Below are 16,514 nucleotides of genomic sequence, written 5' to 3'. Positions count from 1 at the left end.
AGACTAAAAATTTTTGAGGAAATTTCTTCTTATTTGAGAACTTAATATAAACAAAAAATATCCTTTTTTAAGTCGTTCTTATATTATTATCTAATTATTTACACAAAAACCATATTACTTAAAATACATTAAATTCGTTGAATTATGCCTATCCATAAGTGCTTCGCTGGCTTCTTGACCTGTAGACTCCAGTTTGATAAACTGGCTGCACCTGTCCCGTCAACTGTTGGATGATTCCGTTAACGGTTGTGGCAACGCCTCCAACTAATTGAGCAGGTGTCACAGGAGGCTAAAAATACATATTATTAGGAAATTTTTATAAATTTCTCAGAATTCTGAGAAAGAAAACTTACCGCTCCTGCAGAATCATAGTAGACCCGATTGGGGACAGGTCTGCGTACTGGAGGCAACGGAGCATAGTTTGGATCCACCTCAGGATCGCTTTGCGCATCTCCCGCAGGACGAGCTGGACGAATGGGATCTGCTAGAGGTACACCTGGCACTGTGGCAGCCTGCAGGACTCCAGGAGCAAACAGCGACAGCCAAGTGGCAAAAGGAGCATACGGACGCACTGGCACTGGAACGGGAACTGGCACTTGTGGCACGGGATCCGATAGGAGGCCTCCGCCACCAAGGCCACCGAGACCGCCGCCTCCATAGCCGCGACATCCTCCAGGATACACTTTGTAAACATTCACATCGAACAGGAACCTGCCCTGCTCGTCGGGATCCTTTTGGCTTCCCTTGGCATCACGACCGAAAGGAGAGCAGGGACCACCATATCCACCGTAACCCCCGTATCCACCGAAGCCTCCATAGCCGCCGTATCCACCATAACCCCCCAGATATGGGCGCGCCAACCGCTTCAGTTTCTTCTTCAACAGCAGGGTGCGCTCATCTCCATTCGATTCATCCAACTCCTGGTTAGAGGCACCCGCAAATTTGGCATTCTCCTTGTCCGACTTGGTGGTGCTCTCCTCCCTGGCCTTGCGACTGGTCAGGGAATTGTAAGAGCTGCCCGAATACGAGGAGGAGTAGCCCCTGCGACGGGGATAGTCGTAACTGTAGGTTCGCGGATAGGCCATTACGGACCCCAAAGCTCCTAGAAGGAGCAAAAGGAAGAGTTTCATGTTGAAAACGCGATTCGATTCGATTGCCGGTGGAAGACTTCTGCACGCTCAGCGGGATGGGCACTAACTAATGCCTCTAATGCGGAGTACGCCCCAACTTATCACCTTGGCCGGTGTGCAAAAAGCCAAAAACAAAATGTACCAGCCAACTCGCATTTGGCAAATTGGTTGCTATTCCCTTAGAAGGCAGCCAGACACCGGCGATTGCATAACGCCCTTTTTTATTGCCTCGCATTTTTCCAGGGCATCATTGTTGTGATATGGTAATTCGGGCCGCCCACCCAAATCCACCGCCATCATCATCATCGGAGTCTAATCGCCCACATGGCACAACAATAGTCCGGGGGAAAAAATACATGTTACACTCGGGGAACTCATGTGCATTGACCTGAACCGAAAGCAAAAACTCACATTTCTGCCAAAAATGTAACCCGAAAGTGGGTCAATGTCTTGATAGGTCTTAGTGGCTACTGCACCGATTTTGTTTTAACCTGGGAGTCTGACTAATTAATTGGATTGGAGGGGAAGTACGGATGTACCGACCATTAATCAACTTTTTCTCAAAGTCAGAAATTGTTTCATATTATAAAAACTATGTGACAGTTTAATAAAAAAATTACATTCATCTTAGTTTATTACTTGCTTACTTGAAAGTAAAAAGCTTTTTATATATTGTTAATACATAACAAAAACTGAACTGAAAGGGAAAGCCAACTTTAAACTAAAATCTCCATAAAATAAAAAAATATATAATTTAAAAATAAAATATTTTATTTTGTATCTTTATTTTCCGATTGGATATAAATTGGCAGAGCTATGGCCATCGCAAGGGACGTTTTGAATGAGGAAAGTTACTTCTAGGTTTCCTGATTACAAAATGGTACTTTATTTCCTGATCGGATACAAATGGCAGAGCTATAGCAATCGGAAGGGACAAAAGTGGGGAATAAGGAAAAACCACAATTTTATGAGGGTACCCCTTGGAAAAATTCTAAAAATTTGAAAACCGTATTTAAGCAATAATAAGCAAAATATAATACCCTCCGTTAGGGTACTATGATGAGTAATAAATCACCAAGAAAATAACTAAATATTGTTATCTAAAAACATGGATTAGTCACAAAATTTAGCTTAAACGGTTGCCAGTTTAGTTGTTCGGATCTTAAAATAACAAAAACCTTTTAAATTTATTTTAAACAATATTATATAAAAGACGGTTTTATAAGATAGACACATATATAAGATATCTTATAAGAAGAAAGAAACTTTCGAAGCATTTTTGTTATATAAAATATTTATTTAAGCACACATGTGAGGCGTCTAGGCTTACAATTTAAGGATACAAGTATACATTCAACTTACGACTAACACTAGGAAACAAAACCTGTACAAAAGTGGGAGTGAGGGGATGATAAGCTGCCTCTGATTTGGCTTTGGAAGAAGGTTTTTATATATTTTTATGCATTTAGGAAGTCTGTGCGTTGCATTCGAGTTGAATCCCCGTCTGGTGTTATACTGCCATCTTGGGTTTGTTAGCCTCGGCCCGTTTGCGCAGCGCCCTCATCCGTTGATTGCAGTAGACCCTCAAGAATATCGCCACGAAGACGATCAAGACGCCAAAGAAGCCCAGCACCGAAATGCTGTGCTGGTAGATGAAGCACGAGAGCATAATGGCCACCGCCTGGGAAAGGAGAGTACACATTCCTCGTGAGAACACAGTTGAGTAAATACACTGCCAAAAACATTCCACTCACCTGACGCAGAGTCATGATGATAGTAAACACAACTGGGCCGAAGACATCAATTGTGTGATAGATAAACAATTGGCCGACCGCTGAGCAAATAGAGAGCACAACCATGTCGAACACGAACTTTGGATGCTGAAAATAAACAAAGTTTGAGTGAGGTAGGACGGGTGGGTTAAACATTTCAAGCACATACCTCCGTGGCAAAGGCCAGGGAATCCATAAATCCGCCCTGCATGGACAGCGATGCTCCGGTAAAGATCGACGAGAAGAGATTCACGCCACACATCATCTGCAGCGAGGTCATGCCATAGCTTTTAAAGAGCGATCCCTGCCAATTGGCAGTGAAGCTATCGAAAACCATGTACATGGAAAGCAGAAAGATTCCCGTCAAAGTGGTCACCCCGCTGGCTTTAGAGCTATCCGAGGAACCGCCAAGGAAGAAGATCATGCCCAGTGAGATGAGCAATGCCGTGGCATACTCGTACGTCTCGTACTTGGCCTTGGACATAATCTTACCCATCAGCATCACGGGGATTATCTTGCAGGACTTGGCCAGCACCTGAGTGGGAAAGTTGACGAACTTCAGGGCCTCGTACTGGAACCAGGCACTCATTATATTCGAGAAGGAGGCATAGGAGTACTTGTACAAAGGTGCCCGGTGTCGGACGGGCGACGGCTGCCACTGCAGATACACCAGAGCTACCAGAAAGGCCAGCAGTCGGTTGGCGAACACCAGAAACTGAGAGTCCTTGAACTTGGAACTCTCGCCGGCAAAGTTCAGATAGTGCTGCGTCATTATCTTTTCCTGCAGGACACCCCACGTGAGATAGGACACCATAAGGCCGCCAAAACACCACATCAACTGCACTGCCTCCTGGGAGCTAGTTCTCTTCGGTGGTGTGGACACCGCAGGTCGTTCCTTGTCTGCCGGGGACGAGCCAAGCGGCTCCAATTGGTCGTAACTGGAGTTGCCAGTGATGCACATGTTGACGGCCCGGTACAAGCACGTCTTGTTGCCCCTCTCCAGGTAGTTGGTTCGTGCCACATATTTGTAAATCAAATATCCTGGCACAAAGACGCAACTGTAGCCAAAGCAGTTGACCAGGAGCTTCAGCAACCAGGCATAATCCGAGCTCTGGGCTTCAACAAGATGGGAGAGGGTCACATCCTGGCTATAGTGGCCTCCCAAAGATGCCCGCAGCAGATCCGAGAAGAAGTGTATGACCAGCAGGCTGACCACAATGAAGGAGCTGTTTATAGAATATAAAGGATGTTTAGCATGACCCCACACGTGGATTTAATAGGAAAACTCACCATATAACCAACTCCGGCACGCTCATTTTGGACACTTCCATGTGACTCGTTTCGTTGCCGCCGTTTATCTGAGCTCCCACCAAATGTGCTGACACCACGAATTCTGTTTCGGTTCTGATTGAGCCCCGGGGCGATTATCAATATTTTTGCCGGCCAGCCAGTCAAGTGTCAAGAGTTCAACAACCGTCGCAGAAACTAGTTTTTGCATAATAGGCCCAAAACAGCAGGCACACAAAATTAGCATATGTGTCGGAGTTTGTTTACAAACGCTTACCAGATGTGCTCCTAGCTCTATCGCCCCCAAATGTACAATGGTTTATTCGGTTTCGGCCGAATAGTCTATCCGGCTCTACGCAGCCGGCTGGGTCTTAGCCAAGCTGCTCAAATAATGTGGCTCATCGCGTTAGAAACAAAAGAATTCTCCCAAAACATTCAACAACATTCAACGATTTCGATTTTTACCCTTCTGGCAAGGCTATAGAAAGTTGCCATATATTTTTGACTAGAAGTGCTGCCCATCACAATTAAATTTCCATCCGTTACTTTTAAGCTTTTGAATAAAATTTCAAATTTTTCCTAATTATATTATTATTCCATTGTGTATTTGACTTTTTTTTCAAAACCCTAAAGAAAAGACCCCACCCCACCCTATCATGTAAATAGAAAACTTTCCTATTTTTTTTCCAAAACTTTGTTACGTATAGTTGTTGCAGTTTATTTATATTTCCTTTTTTTTAATTTTATTACTTTTTTTTTGCTTAAACAAACAGGAAACAATTAACTTAGCATTATTTTTACAATTATCTTTAATTAGAAATAATAAAAATATTGAAGCTTTTCTTGTTTTTTTTTCTCATTTTATGTTTTGTTTACAATATTTATGGGTATTTAGTTTACAATAAGTTGTTTAAATGGTACTGTTTATTCAAATGTTTGCATTTATGTACATTAAAGCAGCGAAGAACGGCCAAACGATCCTGGATATATATCGCTATATAATAAATTGATATTTGGCGTTGTCGCTAATGCGCTCACATGTCCACTTTATGTTACAAAATTTAGTTAATTCGACTACTAAATGTTACATGTTACATAATGTTGCATAATGCTTTGCTGCTTCTTTCTTCATTTTATAAATTTTTATTTCATTTAATTTAACTTGTTTAATGTATAATTCCATTAATTGTTTTTACGACCACTCCGTTATATCATCGCTTTAAGTTTACAATTTTTGTTACAATTTTTCTCTTTTTTCTTTTCCTCATTATGTACATAAAAACAAAAGGAACTATATCTTTCAGTCTTTTTAGTGTGTGTGTGTGTATATATGTGTTATGTATGTAATGTGTGTATATGGGTATCTGTGTGCATGTGTTGTGTACAATATCTATTTCGTTATATATTTAGCGTATTATATAGTTAATTTAATTTTTTACGTTTGTGTTTCTTTTTTGTTTTTGTTTTGTATTTTTTTTCATTTTTTTTTCAGTGTAAATATCGCTTGCTTCCCAGTTTTGTTTATATAATTAGCACTAGTTCTTTTTCTTCCTTTTTTTTTAATTATTTGAAGCCTTTCTGCAGCCGGCTTTCTCCTTATAATTTCTCTCACTAATTCCTCACTTTCCCTCACTAATTCCTACAATGATTACAATCTAAGCGTTTTGTATAATTCATTTAAATATTTAGTTTCCATGTTTTCGCTTTGCATAAAAATAAAAACAAAAAACCTTGCACATGCTTACAATGTGTGTCGTTTTCGTTCTCCATTCTCATTCTCATTTAATTAATTGGTAATTAATTAATTATTTATGTATGTATATAGTAGTTAAATATAATAATATAAAGAGCGAAGGCAAATATCGAATACTTTTGTTGTTGTTTTTCGTTTAAAAATTCCATTTGTTGCAGTTGTTGTTGTCGTTAAATTTAATGTTTTACTGTTACTGTTACTGTTTTTCTGTTTGCTGATTAACTTTAATTATTTATTTATGGGTTGCACTTGACAAAAAGTGAACTATTTTTTATATTGGACTTTTAGAGAATGTTGTTGTTGTTGTTTTTGTTGTTGTGTGTGATGGATGGGGTTTGGGGCTTTTCTGTTGGATATCTTAGAACTGTCAGGATAGTACACTCAGCAAACATATCACGTTCAGTTCTTAATTATGTGTAATAGGTGTGTGTAAGTGTGTGTGTGTAAATATATCTATGGATAGGATCGATATAGAATTTGTCTATTGTTTTTAACTATGAACTATTAATTTGAATAATTAAATTAAATAGAAAAAATCCGTCCGGTTTCTTGTTCATATTTGAGTTAATGGCGTATGGCAGATATTATCATTATTAGGTCTAGTTGAAAAATGTTGTATTTGAGTCTATGGATTTATCTGGTTTTTCATTATCTTCATCGTATATAGCATTAATTTGTATAAAAAAACGACAGCAGATTGTATACAATAATTATGATGCATCAGTTACTTAAGCTCTCGGTTCTTTTTTCTTCAAATTACTTTATCGTTTTTTCATTTCTAATTATTTTTTTTTTTTTAACTTTTTCCGAAGCTTGGCTTCAACGAAAATTAATTTAGAACAAAATTAGAACAAAAGTTTTCTCCTTTGCTGGCTGCGCTCTGCTTACGCTGATAGTCGTATAGCTATAGACCTGATCTGATCCTACGAATACACCTTATGCAGGATATAGTTATAGATATAGTCTTATCCCAAGGAGCTGAACAAACTTTTGCCTTTTGTCGCAGTTATGTATATACCCTATGCAAATTCTCATCGTTTACCATTCCTATATACAGGTGCGGGTCAAAAATAAATTAATTACATTTAAGCGTTTTTTTTTTTTTGTTTTTGTTAAAAAGAGAAGAATCTATACGAGAGATATGAAATAAAAATTGCGTCACGCGTTTAAAATTAATTTGTATCCTTAAACTCAGTGAAGACAGTTGTAACTCTTGCTTTCGTTCTTCTGGTTCTTCTGTATTGCTTTCTATTGTTTTCCACTCGCCTCTGCTCTCTGCGATTTGGTAGGTACTAAAAATTATCATAATTAATATATGTTTGTATGTATGTACGTAGTAGGTATGATTTATAAGTTATAATTGGTAGAATTGTATGTCTATTTAAACGGTACTTAGGTTGGTTGGTTGTTGGCTTTTGTACTTTTGTTATTTGCATGTAGGACTTGTTTACTCGTTTTCTGTTTTTCTGCTTTCTTCTGCTTTCACTGCTTTTCCCTTCTCTCTCTCTCTCTCTTTCTCTCTAATTCATTTTTTTTTTAACAAACAAAAAATGTGTAAATACTAAACGAATACGTAAACATAAATAGGCTTAATCGAAACTATTGGCAATATATTGTATTTACAAAACGCACTTGGGGTGGCTAGCTTTCCATTTTTTTGGTTGGATTGAACCATAGGATCGTTCTTAAAAATTATATTTTTCATTTTCTTAAATTCATTTAGTTTTCTTAAATCGGAGAAATTCTATGAATTTCGTTTTTAAAATTATGGTTAAAGGCAACCACACACTCTTCCACAAGAGAACATCAAAATTGTCTAAAAAAAAAAAATATTAATACCTTTCGGTATTTTGAATGGGGTCTACTGATAGATTTTGAATCCTTGTGCTTGCCTAATGGAAACGATCCTACGAGTCCTTCCTCGTCCTAAATATGCAGAACTTGCCACCCCAGGTTGCAGGCATGGGTATAGGAAAACTTGGCTTACAGGCAAAAGTTTGCTACCCTCTGTTTGCCTCCCTTTATCCCCTATCCCCCATATATTTACAGCTGGTGGTCGACCCTCAGGGATTACGCCTCCCGACCGATGAACCCGTTCGGGGGCGGAGGTCGCGCCGAACTCGTCTGCCGCAGCCAGTTCTCCTTGCGGATGTTGTTGGCCGAGGCGCCCACCTGGGGGCCGGAGTTGGGATTCGTCGGCGACCGTCTCGTTTGGCTGCTGCTCCGGCTGCGCGATCCCGGAGTTCGGCTGTAGTTCGTCCTCTGGGATGCGGGACGACTCAGCGGCATTCGCTCCATCTTGATGTTCTCCACGTGAACGTCCTCGTCCTCGTCGTCCTCCTCCTCCTCTTCCTCGTCTTCGTTGTCCTCGTCGGAGCTGGTCTGCCGGTTGTGCAGCGGCGCCTGCATGGGCTGGTAGTTGGGATTGTGGCTGATGGTCACCCCCGCCATCTGCACCGGGGGCTCAGTCATGGCCACATAGTTGGGATTGTCGCTGATCAGACTCTCGGTCGGATGCATCATTTCGTAGTTCGGATTGGGACTGCTGGTGGTGAGGACGGTGGCCTGTTCGCTGCCCATCGACTCGTCCAGCAACTTGTAGTTGGGATTGTCGCTGATGGCGAGTCCTCCGCCCACCGGCGTAGCCATGGGCGTGTAAAACCGAGGCGTGCCAGTATAGCTACCCGCCGATCCACTGCCGCCACTCTCGATCGTTCCCAAATTGCCCATGGCCACCGGGTAGCTGGTCAGGTTGGAGTTGCTGCTGGTGCTGGGGGCATTCGAGGCGTTGCTCTTGTGGCTGGCATTGCTGCCCGTCCGCTTGTGGTTGAACAGGTGGCGGTTCAACATGTTGGCCTTGTTGCGAAAGGTATCGGCCACCACCCTCTTCAGGCTGGGATAGCGGCCGGTGTTGGAGCTGGCATTGGAACTGGCCGCCGAGGCGGTGGATGGTTGCAGCGAGGAACCTCCTATCACGTCGTCCGGCACGGAGCTGCTCATGACCACCACCGGCTGCCGGTACTTCTTCGGCAGCAGATTCTGCTCGCCACTCAGCTTGCCTCCTGCACCGCCAGTACTGCCACTCCTGCTCGTCGGCAAGTCGTACCCCACCGGACTGGGGTCATAGATCTCGTAGGCCCGCTCCTCGCCCAAGGCGTCGGTATCGGGTAGCACGTACGGGGCCGCATCGTCGCCCTGGGAGGCCGGAAGATTCTGGAAGGCGGTGGGCATCACAGTCTGGCCGTCGGGCGTACTGCTCGAAATGAATCTCGAGTTGAGGCTGAAGGGGGGGGAGTGCGTCGAGTTGTCGTTGACCATGGCGATGGGACTCTCGGCCGGCTGGTCCAGGGACGAGTTGTGCTCCATGTTCGACTTGAAGTCCTGGAAGTCGCCCACCCGCAACGGCGTTGTGGCATCTTCCTGCTGGTCGCCGTCCTGCTGATCCTGATCGATCGGCACCGCCGCCAGTGCATCCATTTGGCTGCGCTCCTTCTGCTCCTTTTCGCGGTGCGCTTGCCCGGCCGGCGAGTGGTAGAAGGATACCGTCTTAAAGTCCGATTCTGTGCAGTGGTTCTCGAGGTAGCCAATGATGTCCATGAAACTGGGCCGGGCCGAGTATCTGTGCCGCCAGCACCGCTCCATCAGACGATGCAGCAGGTCGGGGCAGTTTTCCGGTCTCTCCATCACCCCGCCATCGATGACGAAGCGCAGGACCTGCTCGTTGGACAATCCCTGATATGGTTGCGCCGCCAAGGTGGCCATCTCCCACAGGACCACGCCGAAACTGAACACATCACTGGCACTGGAGTAGACGCCATCTCGCAAGCTCTCCGGCGCCATCCACCTCACGGGCAGCAGGCCCTTGGTGCCCTTGCGATAGTAGTCCGTCTCGTAGACATCCCGCGTCATTCCAAAGTCACCGATCTTCACGGTCAAATCATCGGCCACCATGCAGTTTCTTGCCGCAAGATCCCGATGCACGAACTTCTTGGCCGCCAAGTAGGCCATGCCGTCCGCAATCTCCATGGCCATCCGGTAGATCCTTCCGTAGGTCGGCGGCTGGACATTCCCCGTAACACCGATACGCTGGAGATACGTCATCATGGCCTCGTCCCGCTCTTCGGGGCGATGGGCACGCAGGTAGGACTTGAGATCGCCCTTCTTCATGAGCTCCATGACCACCAGCGCCGGCTGGCCACGCGAACAGACGCCCAGCAGCCGCACCACATGATTGGTGTCGAACTCCTTCATGACACTGGCCTCGCTGAGGAAGTTGCTTCGCTCCCGATCCGTGGCATGCTCGTTCACCGTCTTAATGGCGCACTCACGATCGGTGCCTTCAATCGACTTGAGGATACCCTCGTACACCATACCGAAGGATCCCTGGCCCAGCGGCGCCAGCTGGATTATGCTTTCGCGGGACACCTCCCAGCTGTCGGGCACGTACTGCATACTGTGGTAGAACGGATTCACCTCCGTGTTGATGTGCAGTTCGTTGGGACTCTTCTTGGCGCGCAGCGACCGCAGGGCGATCACCAAGGCGATGCACACCACTCCGACAATGAGGCACAGTATCCAGATGAGATGCTTCACAAAGCTTTGGGGTGACTGCAATGGAGAGCGAAGACTGTCAGTAGTTGCCCAAAAATACCACGAAATAATCTTCAACTCACCGGCACCACTTGGTTCTCGAATCCTGTGTACGTTCCGTATCCCGCGAAGGTATTGGCCCGCACCCGGAACCTGTACTCGCCCTCGGTCAGCTTCAGTTCATAGCCCTCGGTCAGATTGCCATATTCTGAGGCGGGGATGCACTGCGTCTGCACCTGCGTCTCACCCACCAGTGTGTACTCCAGGTCGTATGAGATTATCTGGCCATTGGGATCGGCGGGGGGCTTCCAAAACAGCTTAACCGCCGGTCTCGTATTGTTGGCATTCCCCAGTTCCACCCTCAGATCCGTTACCGTATCAGCGTCATCTGGAATGGGATTCACATTTAGAGATCCAGGAGCTATATTCATGGTGCGAGAACTTACCCTTCTTCTTGGTCTTCCAGTAGATTTCATTGGCGTGACTGCAGAGCGCTTCGGAATCGTTCTTCTCCGTAGTCTCCTTGCGGCAGGCATACACATAGATCTCGTACTGGGTGAAGTGATGGAGCTTTTGGAACGTGAAGGACGTCTGATTGGCCGGAACCTTTCCCACGAAGACCTCGTAGAAGTTCTTGTTAGCCGACAACTTGGTAGTCTCGTTGTGGGCCTTCTTGGTGTCCGTCGGGAAGAATTTCTTTCGCGTGGAGCGCACATGCCGGAGCAGGAAACTGCTGTGCACATCCATCATCTCGTCCTCCAGCTCCAGGTCGATCTCCCTTTTCCGACGAGCGGCCTTATCGTTGCCACCGATGGCATTGGACTCTAGGGCCGCCATGTCCGACACAGAACCCTTGGGTGCTCTCTTTTCGGACGATTTGGATTTCGATACATATATGAAGTTCTGCAAGGCATTCTCGAACTCAATGCCCACATGAATCTTCCGGTCGTCGTACTCCTGGGCGCCGCCGCCGCCGCCCTTGCGCTTGTTCTCACAGTCGCACTTGGCATTATCGGGGTCCAGGACTTTCTCCGGCAGAGCAGGCTTTGGTTTCGGGTCGTCATCCGTGTACTTGGTAATGGCTGTGGACAGGAGCGAATGATTAAATGATTCTTCAGGGGTGGATAACAAGGGTCTTACGATCTTTGCAGTAGTTGCGGGTCAGGTTTTCGTTGGTGTCATTGATCAGCTTGATGACCACCTCGTAGTGGCTCATCTCGCCGTAGGGAAAGCTTGGCGGGTTCCACGTGATGTCCTGGAAGTAAAGAATAGACATCAGCACACCTATAGAGATCTAAGCAAAGACCCATCTACTCACAATTGTGGTGTCCGAGTTGGAAACCGCCTCCACATTGCGTACTTGGGATGGCTGGGACGGATCCGTCCGGAAGCGTATGATGTCGCTCTGGCCATTGGTCGTCTCCGAGGAGATGGCCATTGTCCGGACATAGAAGGCATATTTTGTATATGGCCGCAGGTTGTCGAAAAGATAGCGACCATCCTTGGTGGGAGCACTGACGGTCCAGGTGTCATCACAGGGCTGATCGCTGCTCTTGGTGATGTTGCCGTAGGGATCGAGGGCGTGCAGGAACTGGAAACCAATAAAGGCACGCGGGTCCTTGAACACAATTGTGGCCGTGCTGTTCTCCTTCTCGCCCTCCGAGATCATGTCCTTGTTGACCCAAACGGTGGCCATTGAGGCGCTGACTTGTAAGACGCGGGCCTGCAAGGGAGAAGTGCCGCCTGCAAGGAAATGGAATCACATTATTGAGATTTCTGGTCAAGACCCCAGTATGTAGTACTCACAGGTTCCTCGGTTTCCATTCGAATCGGTGGCCACGTCGCTCTTGTTGAAGAACGGTGGCTTGCTGGCCAACATAGGAAGCAAGGTGTTTATGGTGGCCACGCACAGTCTTCGGTTGAAGTGAAAGAATACTCCACCATTCCGGATGAACACAGTCTGGTTGGGCGCCCAGATCTCCTCCAGGTCGTTGTTCTCGAGCACATACAAAGCAAACAGATCGTCCTGCAACGAGTCGCCGCTAATTTCGCGAAGGGACCGGAAGAAACGGAGCGAGGTCAGCCCATAGGTGAGGTGAACCTTGAGGGAGCCCCTTATAGTGTGCACTGTCGAGAATCCATACTCCAAAGCCTCCATGACGTGCGCTATTTAATAGTTAATTATTTTATTCATTTATTTAGAAGCCCTAGCTCTCAGATACTCACAGTCTCCTTCCCTCTTGATGCTAATGGTCAGGGGCATATCCTTGGCTCCGTTGATAATGGTACACCCATGGAATTCCCGAGCCCGAACCAAGCTATCGATGAGTGTCGCAGAGCACTCCTTCTCGCAGGAGTTGATGCACTTGACGCAGGTCTTGTTCTTCAGTTCGTAGCCCAGGGGACACTTGGTACTGCACACGCCCTGGAAGGGAACCAGCGGCAGCTCCGCGTTCTCGAACTTCGTGCCCATCTTCAGGCACATCTCCGCCGTAACACAACGCTGCTCATACTATAATCCGGAGAGTTAATATTTAGTTTAGTTAGCAGGACATACAAGGTGCTTCGGACTTACCCGGAAGTAGTTTGATGGACAAGAGTCCACGCAGGTGTTGTTGACCGACACGTGCCGGCAACGGATGCAGTTTTCGTTGCCATTACTGTCCCGGACGCAGCCACCCAGGCACGCTTTGCTGCAGCAGGTGTTTTCATCGATGCAGTTGTCCCGACACCTCTCCGGACAAACTGTAATAGGGATATACTTATTAGAGATACTCTCCTCTATAGAATGTGACTCCCAACTTACTTGTCTGGCAGGAGTTGGAGTTCCAACAGTAGCTCTTCTTGTTGGGATACTGCTTACAACTTATGCCCGTATCGTCGCTCCGTGACTTCACCGGGCATGCCTCGCAGGAGCTCAGATCACCGTTCAGTACCGTAAAATCGGACGCGGTGGCATTCTCGGCCATGATGGACAACCAATCCACAGTGTTGGCATAGCAGAGGTTGGCATTCTTCTCGATCCGCACCAGGCCGTTGGTGATCGAACGGAGCTTGGTGAGACCCACGTACTTGAGGTTCGGATTGGAGTGAACCGTCAGCGAGTAGCCGTCGAACAGGGCGTTGCCACGAATCACGCTCAGGTTGGGAAAGAGCTGGGCCAGCGATTCGAGGCCCCAGACCCGATACACAATTATGAACTCGGTGACCTCCGTGAGCAGGGGAAAGGTGCCGGTGATGATTTGTGGTGCGTCTATAAGGGATATCAGCAGGAAGCCCTCGATCTTGGTGCAGTTGCCCAGATAGTTGACAGAATCCGCTGTATTCCGTATGTCCATTGATTTGCAAGCTGGAAGATTGGAAGATAATGGTTTAGGGATCTAGTATATATCCTCTATCTTTATAAGGACTTACGGTGTTCATCTCTTGACAACCGCATGGGCTGGTTGGGCTGGTTCGGTTGGCTGACGGCTCTTTCGCTCCTCTCCAGTCGGATTCTATCCCGCAGGACTTCCAGCTTATCGGCTATATCGTCCTGGTGCATGGACTGAAGCTCCAAGACCGCCGCAGTAGCAACATTCACGAGCATCAAGTTAAGAATGATGTTTGCATACATCATCCGATGAAGGTATTTGTAACATAATGGTTCCCACTGCCGATGATGTTTATGATGTTGCTGTTGCCTCCTTTTCGGTTGAACTTGTGATGTGGCACGTTTACTTGCTAATTGTTGTTGTTGTTGATTATGTTGTTGTTGTTGTTGCTGCTGGTTGTTGTTGTAGTTGTAGTTGTAGTTACGGCATGAACTCAGTCTTGTGGTTGCAGCTGCTGCTAGGGCTTGTAACAGCAATAGGAATTTTGTAAAATTTATAAATTTTGTGTGCTGCTGCTGTTGCCGATGCTGCTGTCGTCGACGTCGCTTGTGGAAGGTTCCTGTTTTAAGTGAGATAATATTAGTTTTAATTTTTTAAAAAATATTTTTTAAAAGTATTTTTAATTACTCGTTTCATTGGCCGTACCAATAAAAAATGCCATGCGCTTGAGGAAAAGCTCAAATTTTAATTGAACAACTAAAACAAAGATAAAGAAAAAGTTTTAAATATATTTTTAAAAAAAAAGTTTTAATATTTAGCTTACCGGCTAATAGCTTCGCACAGTATCCACTGCTTTGCGCCAGAAAACTGCTTTCCTGCTTACTGCTTGTGGGCGGGTCAACTGCTTCCACTGCTTGCCGATAGCAACATGTGTCCGACGCCATCTTTTGCCGGCACAACACACAAATGTTGCCAAGCGTTCTTGTTGCTTCTGTTGCTTTTTCTCCTGTTGCTGTTGTTGTTGTTGCTGTTGTTGTTGTTGTTGCTAATACCTCATCAGTTTCTCGTGCTTCTATTCCAGGCAGTGAAAGAATATCTTCCACTTCCATGAGCTTTAACTTGCTTTTCGTTTGCCTTTTCATATTGAACATATTGTGGTGTTGTTTCTGTATTTCTAGCATTTGTATTGCCGTATTTTATTTCAAGAGTTAGTTTTCAAGAGTTCATATCGTGGGTCTCTTCGCCACACCTCCGCTAGGTAATCATGGCAGTGCCAGCGCCTTTCCTCCTCCCACGCCCACCTTTTTCTCTGCTCCAAAGCGAGAATTTTCCGAAAACAACAAAAAAAAAAATACAAATAATTATAAACTCCAGTTGTTGTTGTTGCTTTTGTTGCTTTCGTGGTTGTTGTTGGAATGCTTTTTCTCGCTTTAAGGTTTAAACGCTTGTTTTAGTGCCGCCTTTTGCAACTATAATGAGAAAGCAGAATGGCAATGTGTTGTTGTTAGTGTTTTTAAATCGAGCGGAATGGAAAATAAAATACAATAGCAGGTATAGCAATAATAACAACAATCTTTGTCGTCGTCAAGTACGTAATTTTATGCGAAAAAGGGCGCCAAGTGCTCGGCACACGTGTCGCCAGCTCGCCAGCTATCGTCACTGGGCGAAAGATCAGTCGCACGAACTTAAATATTTTACGCTTGCCTTTTCTATCTAATTATTGCCCTTAATATTATAGCTTACGTACGGAGCGCGACAAACAGAAGAACAACAAAAGTTCGACTCAGTGCAACAACCATGCAGGTGTAACAGATCGTTTTTCTAAGGAACTCTATAGGGTTTTTTTTTATAATAAAGATCTTGATTAAAGAGTTTCTAGGCGATTCTATAGTTACTACTTGTTTTTAGGAATAGTATTGTAGTAGAAGGTCGTTTTTTGTATAAAATCTATCAGTATCCTAGAGATTTTAATTGGAAGATCTTTATTTAAAAGTTTCTAGATGTTTCTTGGATTCCTATGGGACTCCATACATAATTCATAAATATTCTAGGAATATTAATAAGTAAAGTTCTATATTAAAGAAACAGATGTAAAGACTGGAACGTCTATTGCAGAATATCCCCTAATATCCCAAGGTTTTTAGATCTAAAGATCTTGATTGAAGAGTCTCTTTGTGATTCTACTGCAATAATTTATGCTTGTTTTAAAAATTATACTATGAAGTCATATACTAAAATAGCAGATCGATTTTTCAATATAGATCCGATTTTTCCGTTACATAAATTCTAGGTATTTCTAGTGCTATAATAAAGTAACTATTTATTTATATCACAATATCCCTTAAGATCCACTTTTTTCATTTTATGGACTCAGTTAAAGGGTTTCCTAGGTATTCCTAGGTGTTTCCAAATATTTCGAAAGTTTTTAAGAGACTCCATAGATCATAAATCAACATTTCAGGGCTATTATATTATAGCTATTATAGCTAATAATAACAGAAAATAAAGTCTTATACTAAAGTAGCAGATCATCTACTTCATAATATCAATATCTAGTCTGTATCCTTCAATAATCTAATCCTTCAATATCTAAGAGTTATCCATTTCCTGGAAATCTGGATTAAATATTTCTATATTTCTAGCTAGTATCAGAGTTCTAGTTATAATA

General features: G+C 44.7%; 3 protein-coding genes across 3 annotated transcripts in view; all 3 read right to left on the bottom strand.

Moving 5' to 3' along the window:
- Positions 1–148: 148 nt before the first annotated feature.
- On the bottom strand, positions 149–1,618 carry LOC108129464 (uncharacterized). Its single transcript, XM_017247441.3, has 2 exons — positions 354–1,618; positions 149–289 (listed from the first exon to the last, which is right to left on the bottom strand). The coding sequence occupies exons 1-2, from the start codon at positions 1,128–1,130 to the stop codon at positions 149–151; spliced, it is 918 nt and encodes a 305-aa protein (XP_017102930.2). The 5' UTR covers positions 1,131–1,618.
- A 788-nt stretch (positions 1,619–2,406) lies between these two features.
- On the bottom strand, positions 2,407–4,798 carry sll (adenosine 3'-phospho 5'-phosphosulfate transporter 1). The gene is made up of 5 exons (XM_017247223.3): positions 4,467–4,798; positions 4,193–4,387; positions 3,072–4,128; positions 2,885–3,010; positions 2,407–2,811 (listed from the first exon to the last, which is right to left on the bottom strand). Exons 2-5 carry the CDS (start codon positions 4,231–4,233, stop codon positions 2,641–2,643), a joined length of 1,395 nt encoding a protein of 464 aa, XP_017102712.2. The 5' UTR covers positions 4,234–4,387; positions 4,467–4,798; the 3' UTR covers positions 2,407–2,640.
- Positions 4,799–6,623: 1,825 nt separating this feature from the next.
- Positions 6,624–16,514, bottom strand: part of InR (Insulin-like receptor) — a 44,167-nt gene continuing 34,276 nt past the window's right edge. Inside the window, exons 4-15 of the mRNA XM_043212278.2 lie at positions 14,670–15,315; positions 14,534–14,602; positions 13,947–14,465; positions 13,339–13,881; positions 13,108–13,277; positions 12,759–13,044; positions 12,339–12,698; positions 11,851–12,275; positions 11,673–11,787; positions 10,979–11,614; positions 10,616–10,920; positions 6,624–10,550 (exon numbers count right to left, since the gene is read on the bottom strand). Of these exons, the coding sequence (XP_043068213.2) occupies positions 8,013–10,550; positions 10,616–10,920; positions 10,979–11,614; positions 11,673–11,787; positions 11,851–12,275; positions 12,339–12,698; positions 12,759–13,044; positions 13,108–13,277; positions 13,339–13,881; positions 13,947–14,465; positions 14,534–14,602; positions 14,670–15,027 (6,324 nt within the window). The 5' untranslated portion in view covers positions 15,028–15,315 and the 3' untranslated portion in view covers positions 6,624–8,012. The remainder of the gene's footprint in view (positions 10,551–10,615; positions 10,921–10,978; positions 11,615–11,672; positions 11,788–11,850; positions 12,276–12,338; positions 12,699–12,758; positions 13,045–13,107; positions 13,278–13,338; positions 13,882–13,946; positions 14,466–14,533; positions 14,603–14,669; positions 15,316–16,514) is intronic.

This window comes from Drosophila bipectinata, chromosome 3R (genome assembly GCF_030179905.1).
Source record: "Drosophila bipectinata strain 14024-0381.07 chromosome 3R, DbipHiC1v2, whole genome shotgun sequence".
In the NCBI taxonomy this organism is placed as follows: Eukaryota; Metazoa; Arthropoda; class Insecta; order Diptera; family Drosophilidae; genus Drosophila; species Drosophila bipectinata.
Note: the sequence above shows the minus strand (reverse complement) of the source record. Positions and strands in the feature narration are given on the sequence as shown.

Bases quoted from the DNA above. Each gene is read 5' to 3' on its own strand.
- LOC108129464 (XM_017247441.3), bottom strand. From the start codon at position 1,130: ATGAAACTCTTCCTTTTGCTCCTTCTAGGAGCTTTGGGGTCCGTAATG. The intron at 290-353 runs GTAAGTTTTCTT...ATGTATTTTTAG, and splicing joins ACTATGATTCTGCAGGAGCG to CCTCCTGTGACACCTGCTCA.
- sll (XM_017247223.3), bottom strand. From the start codon at position 4,233: ATGGAAGTGTCCAAAATGAGCGTGCCGGAGTTGGTTATATG. The intron at 4,129-4,192 runs GTGAGTTTTCCT...TTCTATAAACAG, and splicing joins GTGCCGGAGTTGGTTATATG to CTCCTTCATTGTGGTCAGCC. The intron at 2,812-2,884 runs GTGAGTGGAATG...CTCCTTTCCCAG, and splicing joins TCATCATGACTCTGCGTCAG to GCGGTGGCCATTATGCTCTC.